We start from the raw sequence: 21,382 nt of genomic DNA, 5'->3' as shown, positions 1-21,382 counted from the left end.
GGGGTGTCATGAGAGAGATGACAGAACTCAGGTGTCAATAGGCAAGGCAAAATTGACTTCTGCAGAAGAGGTGCCATGGACAGAGTCCTGTTAGCAAGCACACTGGGTGGGAAGTCTGCTGAGGGTTGATCTCTAATGCAAGCTGCCCCTCACCCTGACTGAACAGGTTTCGGGTGGGGCAAGTGACCTCGGTGCAGGAAGAGCAAAGATTTACCTGAACAAGTAAGCAAGCAGTTTCTGAAACTTGGACACCAGGTGATCAAATGAACTTGCTCAGCTAAGAAGAACCGCCTTTTGTTTAAAACAGGAATTTATTTGGTTAAGTGACATCTCACAAGGCACAGAGGCTATAATTTGGGGGAAGTTAAGCTGACATCTGTACAATGATAATATAGTGTACATGAACCCCTTTGACCAAAAAGACCTGACTTTAGTTGATTCTCACATCCTTACCATCAGTCTGACTCCCAGGTCCACCATTTGTTGTGTCATCTCCCAGAGGCAGGTGAGTCACAAGCCTGAATATTAAGCAGCAGATTGAAGAGGGACGGCAAACCCCACTGAGGAGAAAGAGGCCTGTGGTTCATCCCCTCTATGCAGTGCTGGTGGATGTGTCTCCTGGATAGCTTGATGCCTTATTTTGTATCCTGCAACTTTAGTGGGTTTATTTATTAATCTAGCACTTTGGACACGTTGGGGGTTTCAGATACAGGATCATATCATTTGCAGGTAAAGAGAGGTTTCCATATTCCTTTTTCTTGTCTGATTGCTGTTCCTAGTATCTATTTGTTCTGTGATGTAGGGAGATCCACATGTGCCTAGCCCTCCACCTTGAGATCTAAGTGTTTAGGATACAGACTCTCAGGTAAGAGCTGTGAACATTGGGACACTGTGCACCACGGCTTCCAGGAGTAATCAATGGACCTATTCTTTGTTTTGTTTGGTTTTATTTGCTGTTTGGCGGTTGGTTTTGCTTACAGTACTAGGGACTGAATTCAGGACATTGCATTGCTAGGCTTGCCCTCTACCACTTGAACCAAACCACAGCCCTTTTGGCTTAGTGTATTTTTTCAGGTAGGGTCTCCTGCTTTTGCCCAGGGCCTGCCTTGGACTGAGATTCTTCTACCTCTGCCTCCCCCATGGCTGGTCCACAGGCAGGTGCCCACACACCAAGCCCTTTGGACCTGTGTTTATTCCCTGGTAGGGCAGGGTAGAAAGCTTGGGAAATAGCCCACACCTGCTTATGACCTCAAGGTCTACAGTCTGGTCTATGCCCAGGTAAATCAATAACTTGTGTAAATTAAGAAGTTGGCCATGAACGTCAGTGTGGAAAGTGTGGTAAAAACCCTCTGTTGGAGAAACTGAAAGCTCTGAATTTTAAACCATTATTTGTCCTGGTCCTGGGGAGAAGCCCCAAGAAGTGCTTAAAAACCCCTGTAATACTGCCTCTTTTTTCCGTGGTCATGGGATGCTAGTGTGTGCCTTGTCCCTTGCACTCCTGGAGAAAGGAAAATGAAGAGACCACCCTGGGAACCTTAGAGGTGGGGCTGAGACCCCAATGATCCTCCCTCAGGGAGAAGATGGTCTTGGGATCCTAAGCCTATGGCAGGGTCCAGGGCGAGACTGTGCCTCAGTTTCCCGCCTTGTGCAGTGGGTGTGTTTCCTCATCTGCGCAGGCACAGGAGCCCCTCAATGCATATCTCATCTTCTGGAGACAACTGATTACCACGTAGATTCCAGACCTGTGTGCAAGAGGAGAGGCGGGGTGTCATTTTGCTGATGACTCTTTTTTCCATTGGGTTTGGGTTTGGGGAAACTCTAGCAAAGCATGGGAAACACAGCAATGAGGAAAAGATAAATCCCTGAGTTATGTCTTGAGTAGACTGGACTCAACCCATGATGATGTTTGCAAATGTCCCTCTTCTGGACAGGATTTGAGTTACAGATGCCTCCCAGGGGCTGTGCACCATAAGAGGCCACATGTGCTAGTCAGGCGCTCTACCACCTGAACCACTCTGTCACTCAGAAGTTGGTAAAATCTTGCAATTCTTTTTGAAAGACAGAAAAAGTGGGGCACTATTCTTTGTGGTCATTGAAATTCTGTGGTTTTCTATGGCATCCACTGAAAATTTCTTCTCCTCCTCCTCCCACCTCTCCTCCTCCCACTCCTCCTCAGCCTTCTTTTTTGTCTTATCTTCTTCCTCTTTATGTTCCTCTTCCTCTTTCCCCCTCTCTTTATCCTTTTTCTCCTTTTCTTTCTTTCTTTTTTTTTAAGAGAGCAGGTCTTTATGTATCCCAAGGTGCCCTCAAACTCATGATTTTCCTGCTTCAGCCTCCCAAGTCCTGGGATTGCAGGTATAAACCACCATGCCTGGCAAGAATTTCAAATGCTAACTTTGTCATGTCCTGTCTTCAACTTCTCCAGCCAGGTCTGCTGGTGACACATATGAACATCCTTCAAATGAGCAAATTAATGAATTCTATCTGATTTTCCTCAAATTACAATTACAGCTCTGGGTGTGGACAGATGTCTAAAATTTCAGTTCAGTCATTTGCAACAGGGTTAGGATTTTGGCTGAGAGCATCTGACATGTGATAAGTCCAATATAAGGATGTCCTTGCTATGTTCAGACAATTCAGTGAGCTTGTGACTCACTCCTTATGTTGCAGAAGATTTTTCCTCTTTGATTACTTAATCTCCCCCATGGAACTCCCACAGCCATCTTGGTGATGGCACTTACTTTATTCCCCTCTAAGGCAAAAACAAACTCTTATGAAGTTTGGTAGAGGTTTAACTTTAATGACCTCATGTAGCAGGGGTGAGAAGGAAGTGTTCTGTTAGAGGCTCTGGGAATCCCATGGTCGTCTCTAGCGAGGGTGTCCTCACAGAGGGGAGAGTGGTCACTTTATCTAGACGACATCCACGGAGGTCAGGCGGATGTCTCTCCACACCTGAACCAACTTCACAGAGCTTGGCTGGATTCGATGGGCAAAGCTGTAATAGTATTGAATGTTTACTGTAGGAGGGTAAATGGGTCACAATAATTTTCTAAGATACAGTTTTTATAAAAATTACATATATTTTAAATTTTTGTTTATTTATTTATCTTGAGACTGGGTGTATCTATAGGCTGTAGCCCACCCTGACCTCCAATCTCAATCCTGCTTCAACCTCCGCAGTGCTGGGATTACACACATAAGCCACCATACTGAACCCCATGTATTTATTTTTAAATGACAAGTAGTGCCTAGACATGTTTATTGGCTACAGGGTGACATTACAATACAAGTATTTGTCTGGGGCTGGCTGAAAACTGTGATCCTCCTGATCAACTATGATTATAGTTATGATCCACTGGTGCCTGGCAAGATTCATTATTTGACAACAAAAACCTCTAGCTCCCAAGTTGTAATGTAAAGAGATATTGACACTATCATTTATTTTAAAAATGAAAACATATAAATATTTATGTTACTTATACTTATATGTATTTATACACACAGTGCTTGTATAAGTACAGGTTATTTCTAGAAGGAGGCAAATCAGCCAAAAATAGTTGTTATTGGGAAGGGGATTGGTGTTCAGAGGTGACAGGAAGCCTTAAGTTTAGGCTGATTAAGATAACTTTCAAATGCAGTTTTAATTATTTAGATACTTGGATATTTATTTAACAGCATAAGAAGGAAGAAAAGCTGTGGGTGAAGACAGAAGAAATTTTTGACATTATGGAATGTTGCCTGTGAGTTGACCTTGACCTTGACCCTGTTCAGATTTGGGGAAAGAACTGAGGATGGTGATGAGCAGAAGGTGCTCTGGAAGTAAAAGCCAGTACTTATGGAAGATGGACTCGACAGGGCTTTTGCAGCCAGGCCAGGTGAGCAGTGTCCTCCTTTGGGATCCCATAGATGCTGAGTAGGGGCCATTTCCGGGGTCACTCACCTGGTACTCATTGTGCAGCACCAAGATGCGCAGGTCAAATGGTTTGCCATCCTCAAAGGGCATTGTGGAAGATTTCACCTCATTTTCCCACTTTCCACTCTGACGAGTGTTCATGACCACAAGACGCCCAAAGTAGACCCGGAAATGGAAGGCGATGTCAGACTTCTCATCGGGGCTGATATGGAAATCCACTTGCAATTGGGGGTCATTTCTGCAGGGCAAATCACATGATGTGTTGGCAGGTCCCTTTTTTGTGGCCACACACACATTAGATCAAAAACAAATCCTTTCAGAGTTACTCTCCACAGTGCAAGAAAGGCCTTCCTGGATGATACTATAGTTTTTGTCCAGTGAAGCAAGGCAGTGAGGTGCTCTGTCCCTTACTTAGCCCAAGACTAAAACTTAGCATCAGCCATTGATTAATGGGTGGTCCATCCCCTGAAAAGTGCACGCCCTTTGATAAAGAGCCACAGCCCCAAGCCATGGAGTGATCTCTTCCCACTGTCCCTCATATCTGCCCACAGACCATGTTTAATGCTTGGTGGGGTCTAAGACAGGCGCCAACCTGCAGTCAAACACTCCAATGTCACTGAGACACAGGTTGCCCCAAAGCACATTTCACTGCACCCATGTAGAAAGAGAATTCACGCAAAAGAGATTCAGGGTGTCCCTTTGATTATCACTGAAGAACCAATGGACAAGGCCACTTTCTGTGTGCATGGGAATGAAGTGTGGATAAGAGGGTGAGCAAGATGACAGCTCTCTTCCTATGAGAGTTTCCAGTGGTGCCAGTGGTCTGGCAGGTTAGAGATTGAAGGACAGGCTCTGAAGACCCTCCTCTCCTGCGCCCCATCCAAAGCCAGGTCCCTGTATTCTTGACAAGGCAGAAGGGTTGTAGAAGAGTCAGGCTAACTGGATTCAAATCCTGGTTCTGATCCTTACTAGCAGTGGGATTAGACATACATTACCTGGGCAGGGCCTGACTCAGTTTACAGGATGATCACTGGAAATTCCATCTTCATAGAGTATTCTCAGGGAGATAGAAAGTAATACATGTAAAACCTTAATCATAATCACTGGTATTTTTATGCTCTATACTGGGTTATCTATGAGAAGGGGAGAGCCCTTTCTGCAAGACCACTTCTAGGAGATCTCAGGTAGGGGACATGTAGCCTGAGCCACTGTGTACAGACCCAGCTTAATGATCCAGCACCCCACTGTATGAGCTCATCCTCCTCCACTGTTCTCAAGAGGAGACATTAAAGCCACATTCATTCTGCTCTTGTCAGTGCTTAGAGATGGGTCCTCAGGTAAGCCCAGTCCCTAAGTCTCCCAGCATTCTTCCAGTGACACATAGAAAGATCCACAGACATTGAACATTGTCATTGCTGTGGGAGAGAAGAAACTTCACACACAGAATAGGAGACATTTACACTCCCTGATCAATACTCAGTCATAGAATCTCTCAATCTCTCTCTCTCTCTTTCTGTCTCCTTCTCCCTCACTTTCATTTCTCTTTCCATAGACCCTCCCCTTCCACACTCAGTGCAGCTCACAGGCACCTCAGTGGCACACTCCTGCTCAATTAGATATGCACTATGGTACAGCCATGGCCCAAGGTCAATGCAGTCCCTTTTCAACTCACCTGTTTTTCTGCCATTGCTGTGACTCTCTTGTGGCTCTTTGACACTGGATCTATTCTTCTGGGTCTCCAGGAGCTGCACCATATGAAGGATCCTCTTGCTTCTCACCTATTTCCAAGCCCCTCCCAGCAGGGTGAGAAAGAATGGGGTGTCAGAATCAGACTATCCTAATCTTGCCTCCTGTGCTGACTGAGACTGTGATGCACAGAATTGTTACTGACGAAGAATGAGGTGCATGAGAATCAGGGAAACAGAGGGGGGTGAGTGGGTCTAAAATCCACCATGAGATGACTGCTCCTTCTCAGGGGGCAGCTCCAGTGGTCACCATGGGACTCAATCTTTAGGTAGGGCAGCCTTGGTTATTTTTGAGAGGTCTGGCTCCAGTGACTCTGTGGGAAATTTGATGGCATTCCCCCCTTGTCTCCAAACTGCGTGTCTCTGAGTAGGCTCCTCTGAAGATCTGTCTCCCATCCAAGTACTAACCAGGCCCGACCCTGCTTAGCTGATGAGATCGAATGAGATCAGGAGCACTCAGGGTGATATGGCCGTAGACAGAAGATCTTTCTTGATTGCTCCTTTTTTTCTTCATTGTGAGGATTTGCTCTTTAATGGATTTTGTTTGGTTGGTTGGTTTTGGTCCCACCTGCGGGGGCGTGGATAACGAAGAGATCGGGTGGGAGTCAGTGGCAACTAGACCCTTTTGGCCAAGTTGAAGCAACAAAGAGGCTTAGAAGGAGTGGCTCTTAGGCTTCTAGACAAGGACAAAACAAAACAAAACAAAAGCAGATGTCTAAAAAGTTAACCTGGTTGACCCATAAGTAGTTACTGGAGTCATTTTTTGTGGACTTGATTGTAAATGCCCCAGAAGGATCAGAACTATAATGACAAAAACTTAAGAGTCATGGTTAAAATTTTGATGGACAATTTAGCAACTAACAGAACAGTATATCATTACCACTAACTTTTTGTTACCATGTTTATCTAAATTTTGTATTTTAGAAGGCTTGATATACTTGAATAACATAAATATATTTAATATATAGGAACCAGCAACAGCATCACAATTTTATAGAGGTCATATATATTAGTTTAGTTGTTTTTTGAGGTAAAACCTTAGATTTTTGTCAGTTCTTGGAGGGAAAGAACAGTTCTAGTAAACCCAAATAGCCCAGTCACAGACACATATAGGGCACCAGCTGTATTAGAATCACCCAAGACAACAGTTGTTTAACCATCAACTCATATAGAAAGTTTTATATACACTGTTAGAAAATAAGAGGAAAGGAAGAGGCAGAGAGATGGCTCAAACACCAATACAGGGTTTATTGTTTAGGCAGGATCCCTGTGGGGGGAGACCCCAGCAAGAGAGCTAGAACCCATTGACATACACAGTCTTGGGCTAGATATAGGGGGCTAGTGGAAAAGTACCAGGAAGGTCACTAAGGGATACTGTTGCTGAGCAATGAAGATAGATAAATTGCAGTTAGGTCACTGTCTGCTCAACTGTCCTTGGCATCTATCCAGGGAGATAAAGGTAAGCCATCTGCATGGGGGAGCAGGTCTGGTCCTCACATGGCTGTTATTGTTAACCCCAACATAAACCAACTCTTAAGTGAACATGACTCAGTTACCTTAGTAGTTAAAACCCCAACAAAAATCACCAGAGAACACAGGCAAATATTTATGGAAACTAAGTATGGAGTAAGGAAACATAGTAGCCAAGAATCATGGCTCAGATGTTGATAAGGGATCACATCCCAGATTGTTGACATTAACACATGGCTCATGACATACAGCAGGCTCCCACCAACCTGTAGTCAATGGAACCCCCCTAAAATAACAGGTCCAATCTGGTCATCCCAAGGCGAAAATTCCCTCTGTCCAAATTGTGGAAGGAGTAGGACTAACGTCTTTATTCTGTTGAGTCTAATAAAACCTGGGGGTCTTGACTTTCAGTGTAGTGTTCCTTTTTGAGTTTTTAAAAATTCTATCTGGAGGGTGCATTCTGGGTTTACATAAGTAAATGTGTCTCAACCCTTCTATCAGTCCAGCAGTACTCCCTGTGCTCAGCTGCCTCTTGTTTTTCCTGTGTTTTAATAAACTTTTGTTGTCTTGACAAATTTGTGGGTTAACCTGCAGCACCAAAAATTTCTGAGTTATCTTGATGAAACAAAAACTATTTTAAGGCAATTTTTTGTAAACATTTTTAAAAACAATACAATATTTTAAAGATGGCCTTGTTATCAGCTTAGAGAATTAAGCTTTAGTTTAGCATCAGTACATTAAATTTTGACCTTACAAAACCTTTAATGTAACTTGTAGATTTAAGTCAACTTACTCACTTCCATAAACATCTATATTTTTGCAACAACTTAATATGTACCTTCTGGGAAGCTTTTCTTTTTTTTATCCATAAGTAATTTTTTTTTACATTTTACTTTTTAAAAACCATATCCTTAATACCTTTTATATATTTTTGTTACTTGTTGAAAATTAGTCATAAAATCTTTTAACTTAGAGCCTTACATTTGTATGAAAAAACAAGAAAGAAAGCACCCTTGAAATTGTTTTTGTATAAAAGCAATTTATAGAAAGCCCATTTGTTAGTAGACCCATATATTATAAGAGAGAATTAAACTCCAGATTGCAATTATGACAGAATGAAATATGTGAAGGTCATTTCATTAACTACTCAAATTCCAAGATTCCTCCTGCAGGCTGTGGCTCCCATTTTCTTCTACTTTTCCCCCCTCTGGTGTAAGCCAGAATATTAACCCCTGCATGCCTGCATCTTAGTGAGACCTGATTGAAATAAGTTTAATAACCTGTTTTCTTAAAAGTAGCAGCAGAACAGAGTAATAATTTTTACATTGACTATAATAAGAACTGTTCTCAAAATGTTTACATATTTATGTGTGAAAAGCCTAAGCAGTTTATAACAGAGATCTTTAAAATAAATAACCTGTTTTTTGTTACCTTGAGTATCACATTAACCTTATAGCAGCAGTTTAAGAACCCATTTTGAAGATGCTTACACACACACACACACACACACACACACACACACACACACACACACACACTGTAAGTACACCATTAGATCTATCTGACCAGCCATTAGCAAGGGAAACATAAGCATCTCATGACTGCCTCAATAACAGACCAAGCTTACTGCACCAACATTTTGGAAGTTTTTTTTAACCAGCAATAGTCAAAGTTGCTCCTTTTTTTCTTTCACCTTTTTAGGTAGGTTCTCCCTGTTTTTGCTCCCTAGAAGTAAAGGTGCCAGCAAGTTCAGTATTTCTGGCATATTTTAATAATCCTAAATTGTTTTCTATTTACTTTTTTATTTTTAAGACATAAAAATTCAACTGAACAAGTACATTAAACCTTTCATCCTTTCTGTCTCCAAACATTTCATGACATTTTACTTTTTTTCTCTCTTTTTTCCTTCCCTCTCTCTCCTTTCTCTCTCTCTTCACTTTATCCATGAAGACCTCATCCCAATTTTGTTTTTGTTTCTCTATTTTTCCCTCTCTACATTCACAAACCTTCTGCAACATTCCTTTTCTTTCAAGTCTAACCAGATTTTATGTATCGGTGTAAATCCTTCCTTCATGTGCTAATTTTTGTAAGGGCTCAGTCAGTGCTGAGCCTCAGTCCTCCTTTAGGATGCCCATTTTAGGTGAAGATGTACAAACTGTGGCACCAAAACTACCCATCAAGACTGAAAGACTCTGATTTCTCCTCAGTCTTCCCAATAAATTGCTACCTGAATTTAACTAAACAACAGAGTCTGGTTTTTGAAGACCAATTTTAGCCTCTTGGCTTTTCCCATTTTCCTGAGTGTTAGGGGGTTTTTTTTGTTTGTTTGTTTTACAATTACTCCACAAACTTTATAAACTTCATTAACCACAGTTTTATCTAGTGACCCTTCCAGGGGCCATCCTACACCAAAAGCAGGCTTATCTACTTCACAAGGAACTTTAGCTTGTTATGAGTTAACTCCATAGTCCAGTACATTAAATTTCTTTTTAAAGTTATCAATCATAACACTCCAAGGAAGTATTTTTACTTTGATTTCCACCCATCTCCTCCATTACCAGACTGCCAGACAGACACAGAGTGGGAGGGAACTCCTCACTCACTTCACAGCTGGGCTGTGTCTCATCTCACAGTTTCATATAATCTCACACAGCATAGTACTTCTACCCTGCTCCCTGAAACTGACAGACATGGCTTCACCCCAAAAAGGTGGTTACTAGGGTGTCTCACTGGGAGGTGATCAGTCTCCCCTTCTACCTCCTGGGACAGGCCTGAATTTGCACCTGGGTTCATACCAGTCTGAAGAGCAGTGCTCCCCTCCCCCCACTGGTTCCTGCACCTCACTGGGTTCCGTTGTGCATCCAAGGTCCTCACTCCGACTCACCAGGAGGACAAATCCTCCTCCAGATCAAGCTGTCCATTGGCACCTGGTGGGATCTCCTACTGGTGATCTAGGAGGATGCATCCCAGTGACAAGAGAGGTGATTATTCACCATCTCTGCAAACCTGGATGAGCCCAAAAGCAACATTGTGAGAGGATGCTAACTGGGATACCAACTCTGAGGCAATTATCAGGAAGCAATGCTTTATTGTACCAGCACAGCCCAGTGGACTTAGTCCAAAGGCTGAGCCCTGAGAACAAAGGGGTCTCACCTTATATATCCTTGCATGTAGGTTACAGAAGCAAAAAGCAAGGTCTAATCTATATATGGTTATATTTAATTTTATTGGATACTTTATCTTAGTGCTACATAACTTTCCCCTCTCTAGTGCTATGTGACCTTCTTCATGCTCAAATTTCGCAGGTTTTATCTCTCTGCTATGCCATCCCTACCTCCCTGCTACTTTCTCAGGACTCAGCCCCTAGTTTTTTTTCTTCTGATCTTCTCCCTGCTACACCTGGACATTAGGCAAAAATTTCCTCAGATGCTAAGAATTCATCAATCCTCCACCTTACTCAATATAAACATATGGCCACTCTTTTTTGTTTGTTTTCTTGTTTTGTTTTCTTTTGAGGTACTGGGGTTTGACTCAGGGCTTACTGCTTGAGCCACTCCACAAGCCCATTTTTCTGATGGGTTTTTTAAGGTAAGATCTGTGAACTATTTCTCCCTGGTTGCGGTTTTGAACACATCCAGGTTTTAATCTTTCTTATCTCTGCCTTCTGAATAGCTAAGATTACAAGCATGAGTCACAAGCACCCAGCTGTTTGTATGTGTTGAGACAGCTGCCCCATCCATGAATTGCAAATAGAGCCAACCAGATCTCCCGTGAAATGTGTTATAATTTCTTCTTTTGACAAGTTTGCTATAAATTGATAACTCACACTTATTTTCACTATATACAATTCATGGAATACTTTCTCCTAAAGTACATTCATAAGAGTATAAAATTAAGAATTTTCATTAATTAATTAAGAATTAATTTTTTACAGCACTGGGATTTAGAACTCAGTGCCTCATGCTTACAAGGCAGGCACTGTACCACTTTAGCCAATTTTCAGCATTTTGTTTGGTGTTGGGTATTTTTGAGATAAAGCCATGTTTTTTTGCCTGGGCTGGTCTTGAGCCTAGATCCTCTTGCTCTCTTCTTCTCACATATCTAGGATTACTGTGCCCTATTAAAAAGTAATTTTAATTTTAATTTTTCTCAGTGTCAAGATTTGAAGCCAGGGGTTTACACATGCTACACAAGCATCTGTGTATGCTGTCTATATCTGCAGGCCTCAGTTTTTGGAGACAGAGTCTCATTAGGTAGCCCAGGTTGGCCTTGAGTTCATAGTCCTCTTGTCTCAGCCTTCTAAGTGCTAAGATTACAACATGGGCTGCCACTTTTTAAATATATGCTGACACGTGTAGCATACACCTAGACACTAGCAAAAATTTCCTCAGACACTTAGATTTCATCAATCCTCCACCTTACCCACTAAAACATTTGGCCACTCTTTTTTGTTTTTTGTTTTTTGTTTTTACAGTACTGGGACTTGAACTTAGAGCCTACACCTAGAGCCATCCCACCATACCTTTTTCATGGGTTTTTTGAGATAGGGTCTCATGAACTATTTTGCCTTAGGTGTCTTCAAACCAATATCCTGGTCTCTGCCTTCTGAGTAGCTGGAAATACAGGCATGAGTCACTAGTGCCTAGATGTTTGTATGTTTTGAGACAGGGTCTACCTATGCAGCTCACATTGGCCTTGAACTTACTATGTAACTGTGTATTGAACTTAAGATCTTCCTACCTCAGCCTCCTGAGGGCTGGGATTACAGGCATTTGCTGCTGTGCTCGGCTTCCATATTGCCAGTCTTTACATAGGACAATAGTAGGGATGGGAAGTCTAAGAGTGTGGAGGAAGCTGACAGTTCTAAATTGAAAAGCCATGCCATTCTTCATAAGACCAATTTGGAGAAAGACCTGGCTTAATCAGAATCCATGACTTCATAAACCTGCAGACCTTAAGGCATGAAAGATATGATACAAGTCTCAAGTTCAAGGATGGGCTGATAATACTTAGGCTGATGCCATTAAGACTGGAAGCTCTGCACTCAGGCTGGCCATGTTCCAAGCCTGATTAGGTCACACCAAGCTCCTGTGAAATGATAAAATGCTTATGGTGTCTGTGCGCTGATGTCCTTGACTGTAAAATGGATATAATAGTGGGACATGCATTCCAGCCCTTCTGTGATAACTAATGAAATAAATATGACCAGCACCTCAGCCTTGAAATCCCACCTTACACACAGAAAATACCCAATAAATCCTAATTGTAAATATAGATAGATGTGCCCATTACCTCATCGTACAGGAAGTAATCCAGTGGCTGTTTTCAGAGTGTTGAGACCAGTTATTTAAAGTAATTAGGTTTAAAAAGTCTAATCTATACAAGCAGCCATGTGCAAGTAAGCTTCTGGAATGACTGCTTAGCTTGTATTGAGAGCAGTCCTTTTGTATTTGTTAAATGCACACATATTTAGTGCTCTAAATCATGCTGCCTTCCACCACAGAGGGTTAACTTCTCAGGTAAGGAGAGTGAGTTGATTAGATTTGGTCTTTGATGGCTATAGGTGCTGACTGATGTGCTACCAGATTCCCACACCTCATACTTGACTCGGGGTCCCAGCAATTGCATGTAGCCGCTCACCCCAGAAGTCAAATGGAATGGTAATGATGGATCGCAGGCAGGGAGTTTAAGTTCTGTGGCCATGTGGGGAGGGTGGAGGAGAGCACACGGCCAGCTTATTGTTGGGACTACTGACATGAGCGATGGGTTTGTCTAGAGGAAGCATTTGGCATGGGGGTGTCAGTAGGCATCATTAAGCAGTGGTTTTTAAACCATGGTGGTCCATCATTCTCTCAGTTCTGGTCTTCAGGGTGGCCTTGGAGAAACTGTCACCACTGTCACTGATAAAGGGGGGAATCCAATTCTCATAAGATTACTGCTCTGTCTTAGGGGACAGCCTTGGGGTAGTTGCTTCTGCATGGGGACCAGTCTCCTCATGCTGTGACCTGCTGTGAGTCTCCATGGTCCTGAACTCCAAGGTGACTGCAAGTTTAGAACAGTGACCTGAGACCTCAAGGCACTGACCCAAGGGATCTGGAACAGGACATGTAAAAGCTGGTGGTTGACAATCTGTTGATTGTGGTGTCCTGGGAAATCTTGAGAACACCTTATTCCTCCTGGTGTCTTCATCCTGGAAGGGGAGCATGACTTCCTTTAGATGGACACTCCTGAAATGACTGACATGTCTATGGGAAGAGCTGAGCAGGAATATGATCCAGGTGCAGAAGGAGACAGGTGCAAAAGGAAGGCAGAGATGCCAGGTTTCTATCCTGCTTTTAGTCACCCAGTTGGCATCTGCAGATTAGTGCTTTTTGAATAGTCCTTGTTGCACTAAAAATATAGTTAATGATCATGAAATTTGGCCATTGCTTGTGGATCACTTCCCATAAGCTATCCCTGTTATACTCTTTCTCATATGTCGTTATTTAACCTTTAGTTATTTTCTTTTGAAGTACCCCCACTACTTTGCATTGTCAGCATTATTTTTTAATATAATTTTTTATGTGTACATATGCAATGTGGAATGGACTCAGGAGAAGTGTACTTGGTCAAGCAGAGGTCACTCCAGCAGGGAGGTCATTCTGTTCTCTCATACCTCTCAACCTGGTAAGGAGAATACAGCCAGTGGCTTAGTGGTGTGGGGCACAAGGCCATATTCTCCCAATGCAGCCCAGCTCTATGTGCCTTTCCTGCACCTGTGCTTCTCAGTGGGAGCAGACTACAGCTAATTCAGTTCAGCCTCCCTTCCTTCCTTTTCCTGTTTCCCCATTTCCCTTCTTCTGGCATCTCTTTCAATACATCACTCGAAAAAAAATTTCATCCTTAAAAGACCTTTTATGACTGGCGGAGTGACTCAAGTTGTAGATCACCTGCTTTCAAGCATGAGGCCCCAAATTCAAACCCCAGTACTGTCCTAAAATAAATTGGGTCAATAAATCATTTAAACAAGAATCTCTATCTCAGGCCATTCTTCTCAGGCATCTGATCTATGATACCATCAATTGGAAAGAACTCATTTATATCTTATTGACCTCTGTGAGAAAGAAAAAGTTGCTGGGCCAGGTACCTCATGTATTCCTAGCTACTTGGGAGGCAGAGATTTTGAGGATTGTGGTTTGAGGTCACCTCAGATAAAAAGTTGGTGAGACCCCATCTCAACCAATAAAAGATTGAGTGATGTGGTGACATGTGTCTGTCATCCCAGCTACTTGGAAAGTGTAAATAGGAGGATCACAGTCCAGACTAGCCTTGGCATAAATGTTAAACCCTATTTGAAAAATACCCAAGGCAAAAAAGGCTGGGAGTGTGGCTCACATGGTAGAGCACTTGCCTAGCAAGCAAAATGTCCAAAGTTCAAACTCTAGTTGTCAAAAGGAAGGAGAAGAATAACAAAATAGAGAGAGAAGAAAGAAAAAGAAAGAAAGGAAGGAAAACTTGTTACTGCAGGCTATTGTTACAATCTTCAGAGAGGAGTCAGGGCAAGATGGCATAGTACGAGCTTTCACAAACTGGCTAATCTATTAATGAGAAGAGTCAGGGTAACAAAGTAGAGACTGTATTCAGAAGAGAGAGCATACTGGTACCCTGAAAGAAGAACAGGACAACAGAAAAGCACAAAGAAACTGGTGACAGAACAATTAGGAGACTCCAGCCCATTGTGTATTTGAGGCCAAGTCATTGGTTGGAAGTTGTCATCACCTGTAGTCTTTCAGCTGAAATGTCTGCAAGCTCAGGCAGAAATGTGTAGTGGCTGGGTGGAAGTGTCGTTTTTCACCACTGGACTACGGGGTATCTCAGTAGCCAAATTTTTGCCCATGTGCTCAGGGCACTTGGGGAGTGGAGGGAAAATGGAAGCCTCCACCAGAAGATAATCTAGACAGCCATGGTGATAGTGGCAGACCTAGCTGTCGGACAAGCCCATATCTCCTAGAAGCCTTGAGCCCAGTGTGGGGATTTGGAGGGACAGGGCCTTCCCTGCTGTGCCAGGCTAGCATTGGGCAGAAACATGTTTTTGTCCCCATATCCCAGAAAGCTGTATCATCTTGATCAAGACTTAAAAATGAGGATCAATCATGACTCAGGGAGTCTTGGGAGACCTGACCACAGTGTCAGGGAGGGAGAAGCCATGAAATGTGTTTTTGCAGAGGGAGAAGGTCTGACGTCGATCAGCTGGGAAGTTTTAGCATCTAGAGCTCATGCAGTCTCAGGCATAGTGTGCTGGTCTGAGGCTCCACACTCCTTGGCAGAGCAGGTGCCATTGCCTGAGGATCACTGCAGAAATGGCAGCAAGCCTGTAACTTGGAGTGCTCAGGTACCTGCCAGCTGTGGACTTTTGTTGCCAGGTGGAGCTGATTGCTGTGAGCACAGGACCTGGGGATTATGCAATTTCCCTCAGCCTTCTCCCTCACACAGGGCTGGCTCTGAAAGCAACATGACCTGAAGACAGAGCGCCTGAATCCCTCAGTTCTCCACTGCCACTGCAGAACTCAATGCTCTGTTTCTTATTTCCTTCACTTTCTGAGACATTTATCGAAACCCCTAAGATTGGAGGCTAACTGACCCTAGGGGGACAAACTGGGAATCTGTGCAGCAAGTGAGAACCTGCCTGTCCCACAGACTAAAAATCTCCTTGCAGCCAGCTGTGGCTTACAGTACACAAAGAAGGGATGACTCTAAGGTGAAAGCACCACAGAGGTGGAAACTGACATTTGATTCTACCTGCCCCCAACCCACACATAGCACCAACACAGATGCTAGGAACTGCAACAGACTCCAGTTACTTTTCTTCTATTTGAGTGTTGCTGGGAATCAAAACTGGTGCCCTGAGCACATGGGCAAGAATTTGTTTAATTAAAACCCTCCCCCACCACTGAGTGGAGAGTTGAGAAAGTACATCTCCACTTGTACACAGTCCTGCCTAAACACTGAGAACATTTCAACTCAGCAACTACAGTTGATTACATCTTAAACCAGTGAGTTGGCCTATGCACAAATCCCTATACAGAAACACACAATATGAAAAAATAATGCAACAGGACACCTCCAAAAGCCAGCAACTCCAGTGATAGACACCAGCAACAGTAAAGTAGATAAAATCTCAGACAAAAAATTCTAGAGAACAGGTACAAGAATGATCAACAAAGGAAAGAGGTACAGATAAACACCTGAATGAATTACAAGAGAATACAAATAAATACTAAATTAAATAAATAAGGCAATGCAGGATATGAAAGAGGAATTCAATGAAGATATAGTAATCTTGAAAAAATCAAATTGAAATTCTGGAAATGAAAACTTCATATAAAGCGAATCTATCTGATTTCTCAAGAGAAACCCTAAAAACAAGGCAGACAATGTATTTCAGACCTGAAAGAAAACAGCTGGTGACCTAAATTGGTATAGTCAGCAAAACTATCTTCCATGATTGAAGTAGAAATAAAAACCTTTCATGATAAACAAAAACTAAAGGAATGCATGAATGGTAAGCCAGCACTTCAGAAGATATATAAAGGAATGCTACCTCCAGAAAGGAAGGCAGATGTAATCAGGAAAATACCAGAAAGAATAAATCTTACTGGATGAGTAGATTAACAAATGAAGCTGATGAAGGACTCAAATACTATGAAAAAGAAAAATGACAGGTACATATATTTCCATAACAACTCTCAATGTTAATGTCTCAATTCTCCTACTAAAAGACATAGACTGGTGTGTTTGATTAAAAAAAAGAACAATCCATTTGTTGCCTAAAAGAAACATACCACACTGGCTAGACAAATACAGACTTAAAGTGAAAGGATGGAAAAAGGCACTCAAAGGAAGCAGAACCTGAAAGCAGGCAGGAAGAGCTCCTCTCTGACATGCAGAATTCAAAATAAAATTAGAAGAGACAAAGAAAATCCTTTCATACTGAAAAAGAAGCAACCCATCACAAGATATAACAATTGTAAAATAATACACACTAAACATGAGCACACCCAATTCATAAAACAAACACAACTACACATAAGAGCACAGATAAACTTTATATAAAGTGCATGAACTCCACACCTGATGTTCACAAACCAATGTCATCCAGATAAAGAATCAACAAAGAAATTTCAGAATTAAAAGACACCATAGATGAAATGGATTAAATAAACAAAACTGCAGACATGCACATTATTCTCAGCAGCCCAGGGAACTTTCTCCAAAATAGGTCTTATTTTAGGACATAAACCATATCTTAACAAATTTAATAAAATAGAAGTGACTCATGTATTTTATAAGATAATAATGGATTAACCCTAGAAATCAACAGCAAAAGAAACTACAGAAAATACACAAACACATGGAGCCTGAACAATACACAGTCAATGATCAGTGGGTCAACAAACAAAACAGAAATAAAAAATTCCTAAGTCAAATGGAAATGAAAACAGAACTTACAAGAACCCTTGGGACACAGCAAAGGCAGCACTAAGAGGAAAGTTTATAGCTATGAGTGCCTATATTTAAATCCAGAGGATCACGAGGGAATACTTCAAAAACTTGTATTCTAATAAACTGGAAATCTTGAAGAAATGGATAAATTTCTAGGTGCATGTGACCTACCTAAAAAGACCCAAGAGGACATCAACAGGTCTGTACCTCATTCTGTGAGGCCAGCCTTCCACTGATACCAAAACCCAAAAAAAGAAATAAAAGTAGAAATTGTAGATGAACATAGATGCAAAAATTCTTTTTTATTTTATCATTTTTACATTTACTCACATGTGTATGTATATCATTTGGGCCATGACAGACTATAAGAAAGACATGGCGTTTTTGCTAGTTTGCGATAAAGACAGCTATACAGAGAGAGATTCCTAATTAAATCTTTGCAAAATTTGTAATCATTTGCAAACCAAATTCTTAATAAAATATTTGCAAACCAAATTCCACAACATGGTGAAGTGATCACACACTGTCGGGAGCTGACAGGTGTATGGAATAAACCGCGGGTTGGGTTTCAGTTTGGCACAGCCCACAACTGCAGAAAGGAGAAAGCATAGTTATTCCCAATAGATCGCTGCTTGAATTGGCACAGCCTCAACCGCAGAGGTGGGCAAGATGCGGTACAGCTGTTTAAGATGTTTACATTGGGAGAGAAGTTGTCACAGGTTTCTCCTGTTCCCGAGGATTACAATGTCACACCCTCCCCTGAGAAGTGTGTCTCCGCCTGGTGTTGCTACTGTGTATAATAAACGCACTGGAGGTGGAGGGGCCGGTGTGTCTCCATCAGAGCACCCAGCCTACCTGGCCCCAGCGTCATGCACGTTTTGTCTTTTGTCTGTTGTCTTTTCCGGCATCTCCCATCACCCCCATTTGTGCAGCCTGCTCTAAATGGTATATAAGAAAACTCCCTTTGTTCTCGGGACTCAGCCTTTGGTCACGAGTCCACTGAGTTGCTGCCTGCTTGCTTAGTAACTTACTTCCTGAAATCTTTGGTGCCCTCTCAGTCTGTCTCAGCCCTCCTGCAACATTTCTGGGAGCCTGCCCTGGACTTGGATGGTGGTGTTTCCAATCCTTGTCACTGGTTCAAAGTCCCCATCTCACTGGAAAAGCTGCCCCTGCCAGGCACCACTGGACCATGTTCATCTGAGGGGGGAGCCTCTCTCCTGGTGAGTGAAAGAAGCGAGTTCCAGTTGCACAAAGAACATGGGAAGGCTTGGGAACCAATCTGGGAGCCCCACTCATCAGACTTGTAAGAACCGGAGTTCAAATTCAGACCTGCCTCAGGAGGCAGAAGGGAGTCTGATCAATTCTCAGAAGGTACCTGAGTAACGCCCTTTTTTGGAGTGCAACGGGGTCTTTTAGGTTCAGGGAGCAGGGTAGAAATACTGTGCTGTGTGAGAGTGCATGAAAGTGCAAGCCTGAGACCTAGCCTTGTTATGAAGCACGTGTGGAATCCATTTTGCAAAGTCAAGTTCATTCTCCAAGCTTCATTTCTACTTCTTTGGCCCTTCATCAAAGTAGAGAAGGTAGCCACAAGAGCTCACACAAATGGTAGGGATTTGTAATGATTCCCACATAAAGAAATACCTTCAGCAATAAGAAGAAATCTAGAGACAGACACACAGCATGGATGTGTTATGGAGTGGCCAGGCAGAAAGAGCTCCACACCAGAAAGGAGCCAGAGAGAGCTGGTGCAGCATGGTACTTGTGTATACACTACCAAATGTGCTGTTCACAAATGTCCTGGAGTATGGGTTGACCACAGTTGAGGCTACTTCCTGTTAGAGTGGCCAACGGTCCTAGCAATGACCCTAACAGGCACTTTCTCAAGTCTAAAGGGTCCCCAGATGCCTCATGTACATTTCATTGGAGCTGTGGCTGAAGTGCACTCCTCCGCTCAGTCGCTATCTTGGCTCTGAGGTCTTCTTATTAGGTAAAGCCTTCCCCATCCCCAGTTCTTAGAAATGCCCTCCCATTCTGTACATGAAATTAATGTATCTAATCTCCCACAGTTCAGAAAAGTGTCTGAGATGTGAGTGCTCCATGCACCTGACTGTGTGGTCAGGCTCCCACCCTCAGCACCTGTGAAGCTATGCTCTTACTTTGCATTTGCTTCTGCTGCATCAAATTCTTCCTTTGACTTAGAAAAAAATCTTGCTCTGTTAAAAACTCCTTGTGTGTGTGCTCTGAATTCTTTCTTTGGCAAGACCAAGGACTTGTCATTCTTATACCCTGACAGATGGGTTTCCAAAATATTACATTGAATGAAAGTAAAAAGAAAAAAGAAAAACAAAACAAAACACTGCTGGTGGAGCTGAGAATGATACTACCAAAATACGGCATTTTTGGATACTGAGAAATTTGATCTAAAGGAAGTTGAATGATCCTAAAACCTACCTCAGAATCAGGGTCCCCCTCACCTTTCATTGTTTGTCCCCTCCCTCTGCAGGAGGAGGCTGCCTGCAATGTTCTCATATGTGCCTGAAGTCCCGACCCTTCAAAGAAGAAACAGTCCTCTTTAGTCCTTTCTCTAAGATTTCCTCAACTAAACTAAACCCTAACGGATGTGAACACACCTGGACAGACTTTTGTCACCTACCACTGTCCTTTATTTTTGTAGAAAAGACAATCCTTCACCAACTACTTTCTGTTCTGCAGGCAAAATGCACTTGGTTCCAGGTTCCTGTTTGCTCTCAATGCCTGCTGAGTTCCCCAGAATCATTGACTTTTCCACCTGAAAATCCCTGTTGGCTCCTTCCCTATACAAGAGAGATGTAGATATTTCTAAATGGTACTGAGGTAAAATAATGTATATTGGGTTAATAAATAATTTTTCCTTTTTTGCCTGTTAATAAACTTGGACAGCTTTACTCCTTAACAAAAATTGAAAGGAAAAGCCAGGAGAACAGGAAACAACTGCTCCTCTTCACATTACGTCACAGCTGTCCTACTTCTCACTCCAGCTGTGACCAGGTGTGCAGTTCCTATTCCCTTCATTCACACAGTGCCTCCCTCGTACAGTGCTCTCTGACTCTTCGGCCTCTTTGATTTTTTTTTTAGATAGAATCTCACTACTTAGCCCAGGCTGGTGTCAGGTACGTGATCCTCTGCCTCGGTCAGAGAATGCTGGCCTTTCAGGTGTGCACCAACACTCCTGGCTTCTTTGGCCTTTTTCAGGTTGTGGCTGAGACCCTTGTGTATTCACCTCTCAGGACTCATGCATTTGCTATAAACAAAATTGCTGTGAACAACGCCAGCAGAATGACTTTTTTGTTTGTGGTGCTGAGGACGAAACACAGGCCCCTGTGCATGCTGGCAAATGCTCTATCAGAGATAGGACTACCCCCTCAGCCCCAGGAGTTGACTTTTTAATTGAAATCGAACACTGTGTCTCCACTGTGGTGGTAGAATGAATGCAGAAATCAGCAGAGAGAAGGAAAAGTGGAAAATCCACACATCATGGAATTTAGTAACACACCTTTTTGGGAGGTGTTTTGGGTAACACTGGACTTTGAACTCAGGGCCTCACACTTGCTAGGCAGGCACATTACTGACTGAGAAACAGTCAGTAAACTCAGTAACTCAGTAAACTCAGTAAATTATCTTGCTTTGGATCAGACCAGCCTGAGGTTTTGATTTTTCTAGCTCTGACTCCACAGTACCTTGGATAACTGGCATGCACAAACATCTTTTTTGAGATAAGGGTTTGCTAACTTTC

The 21,382-nt window shown here is 42.6% G+C and overlaps 1 protein-coding gene across 1 annotated transcript; it reads right to left on the bottom strand.

Annotated features, from left to right (window-relative positions):
- Positions 1-310: 310 nt before the first annotated feature.
- On the bottom strand, positions 311-4,201 carry LOC141418195 (galectin-10-like; the record flags this gene model as incomplete). The annotated part of the gene is made up of 3 exons (XM_074058631.1): positions 311-1,742; positions 2,806-3,017; positions 3,937-4,201. Coding segments are annotated over 2 exons (372 nt in total), but the record flags the coding sequence as incomplete, so codon positions are not given.
- Positions 4,202-21,382: the final 17,181 nt, after the last annotated feature.

Source organism: Castor canadensis, chromosome 16, assembly GCF_047511655.1.
Source record: "Castor canadensis chromosome 16, mCasCan1.hap1v2, whole genome shotgun sequence".
Lineage (NCBI taxonomy): Eukaryota > Metazoa > Chordata > Mammalia > Rodentia > Castoridae > Castor > Castor canadensis.
The sequence above is the reverse complement of the archived record's forward strand: the minus strand, read 5'-3'. Positions and strand labels throughout refer to the sequence as shown.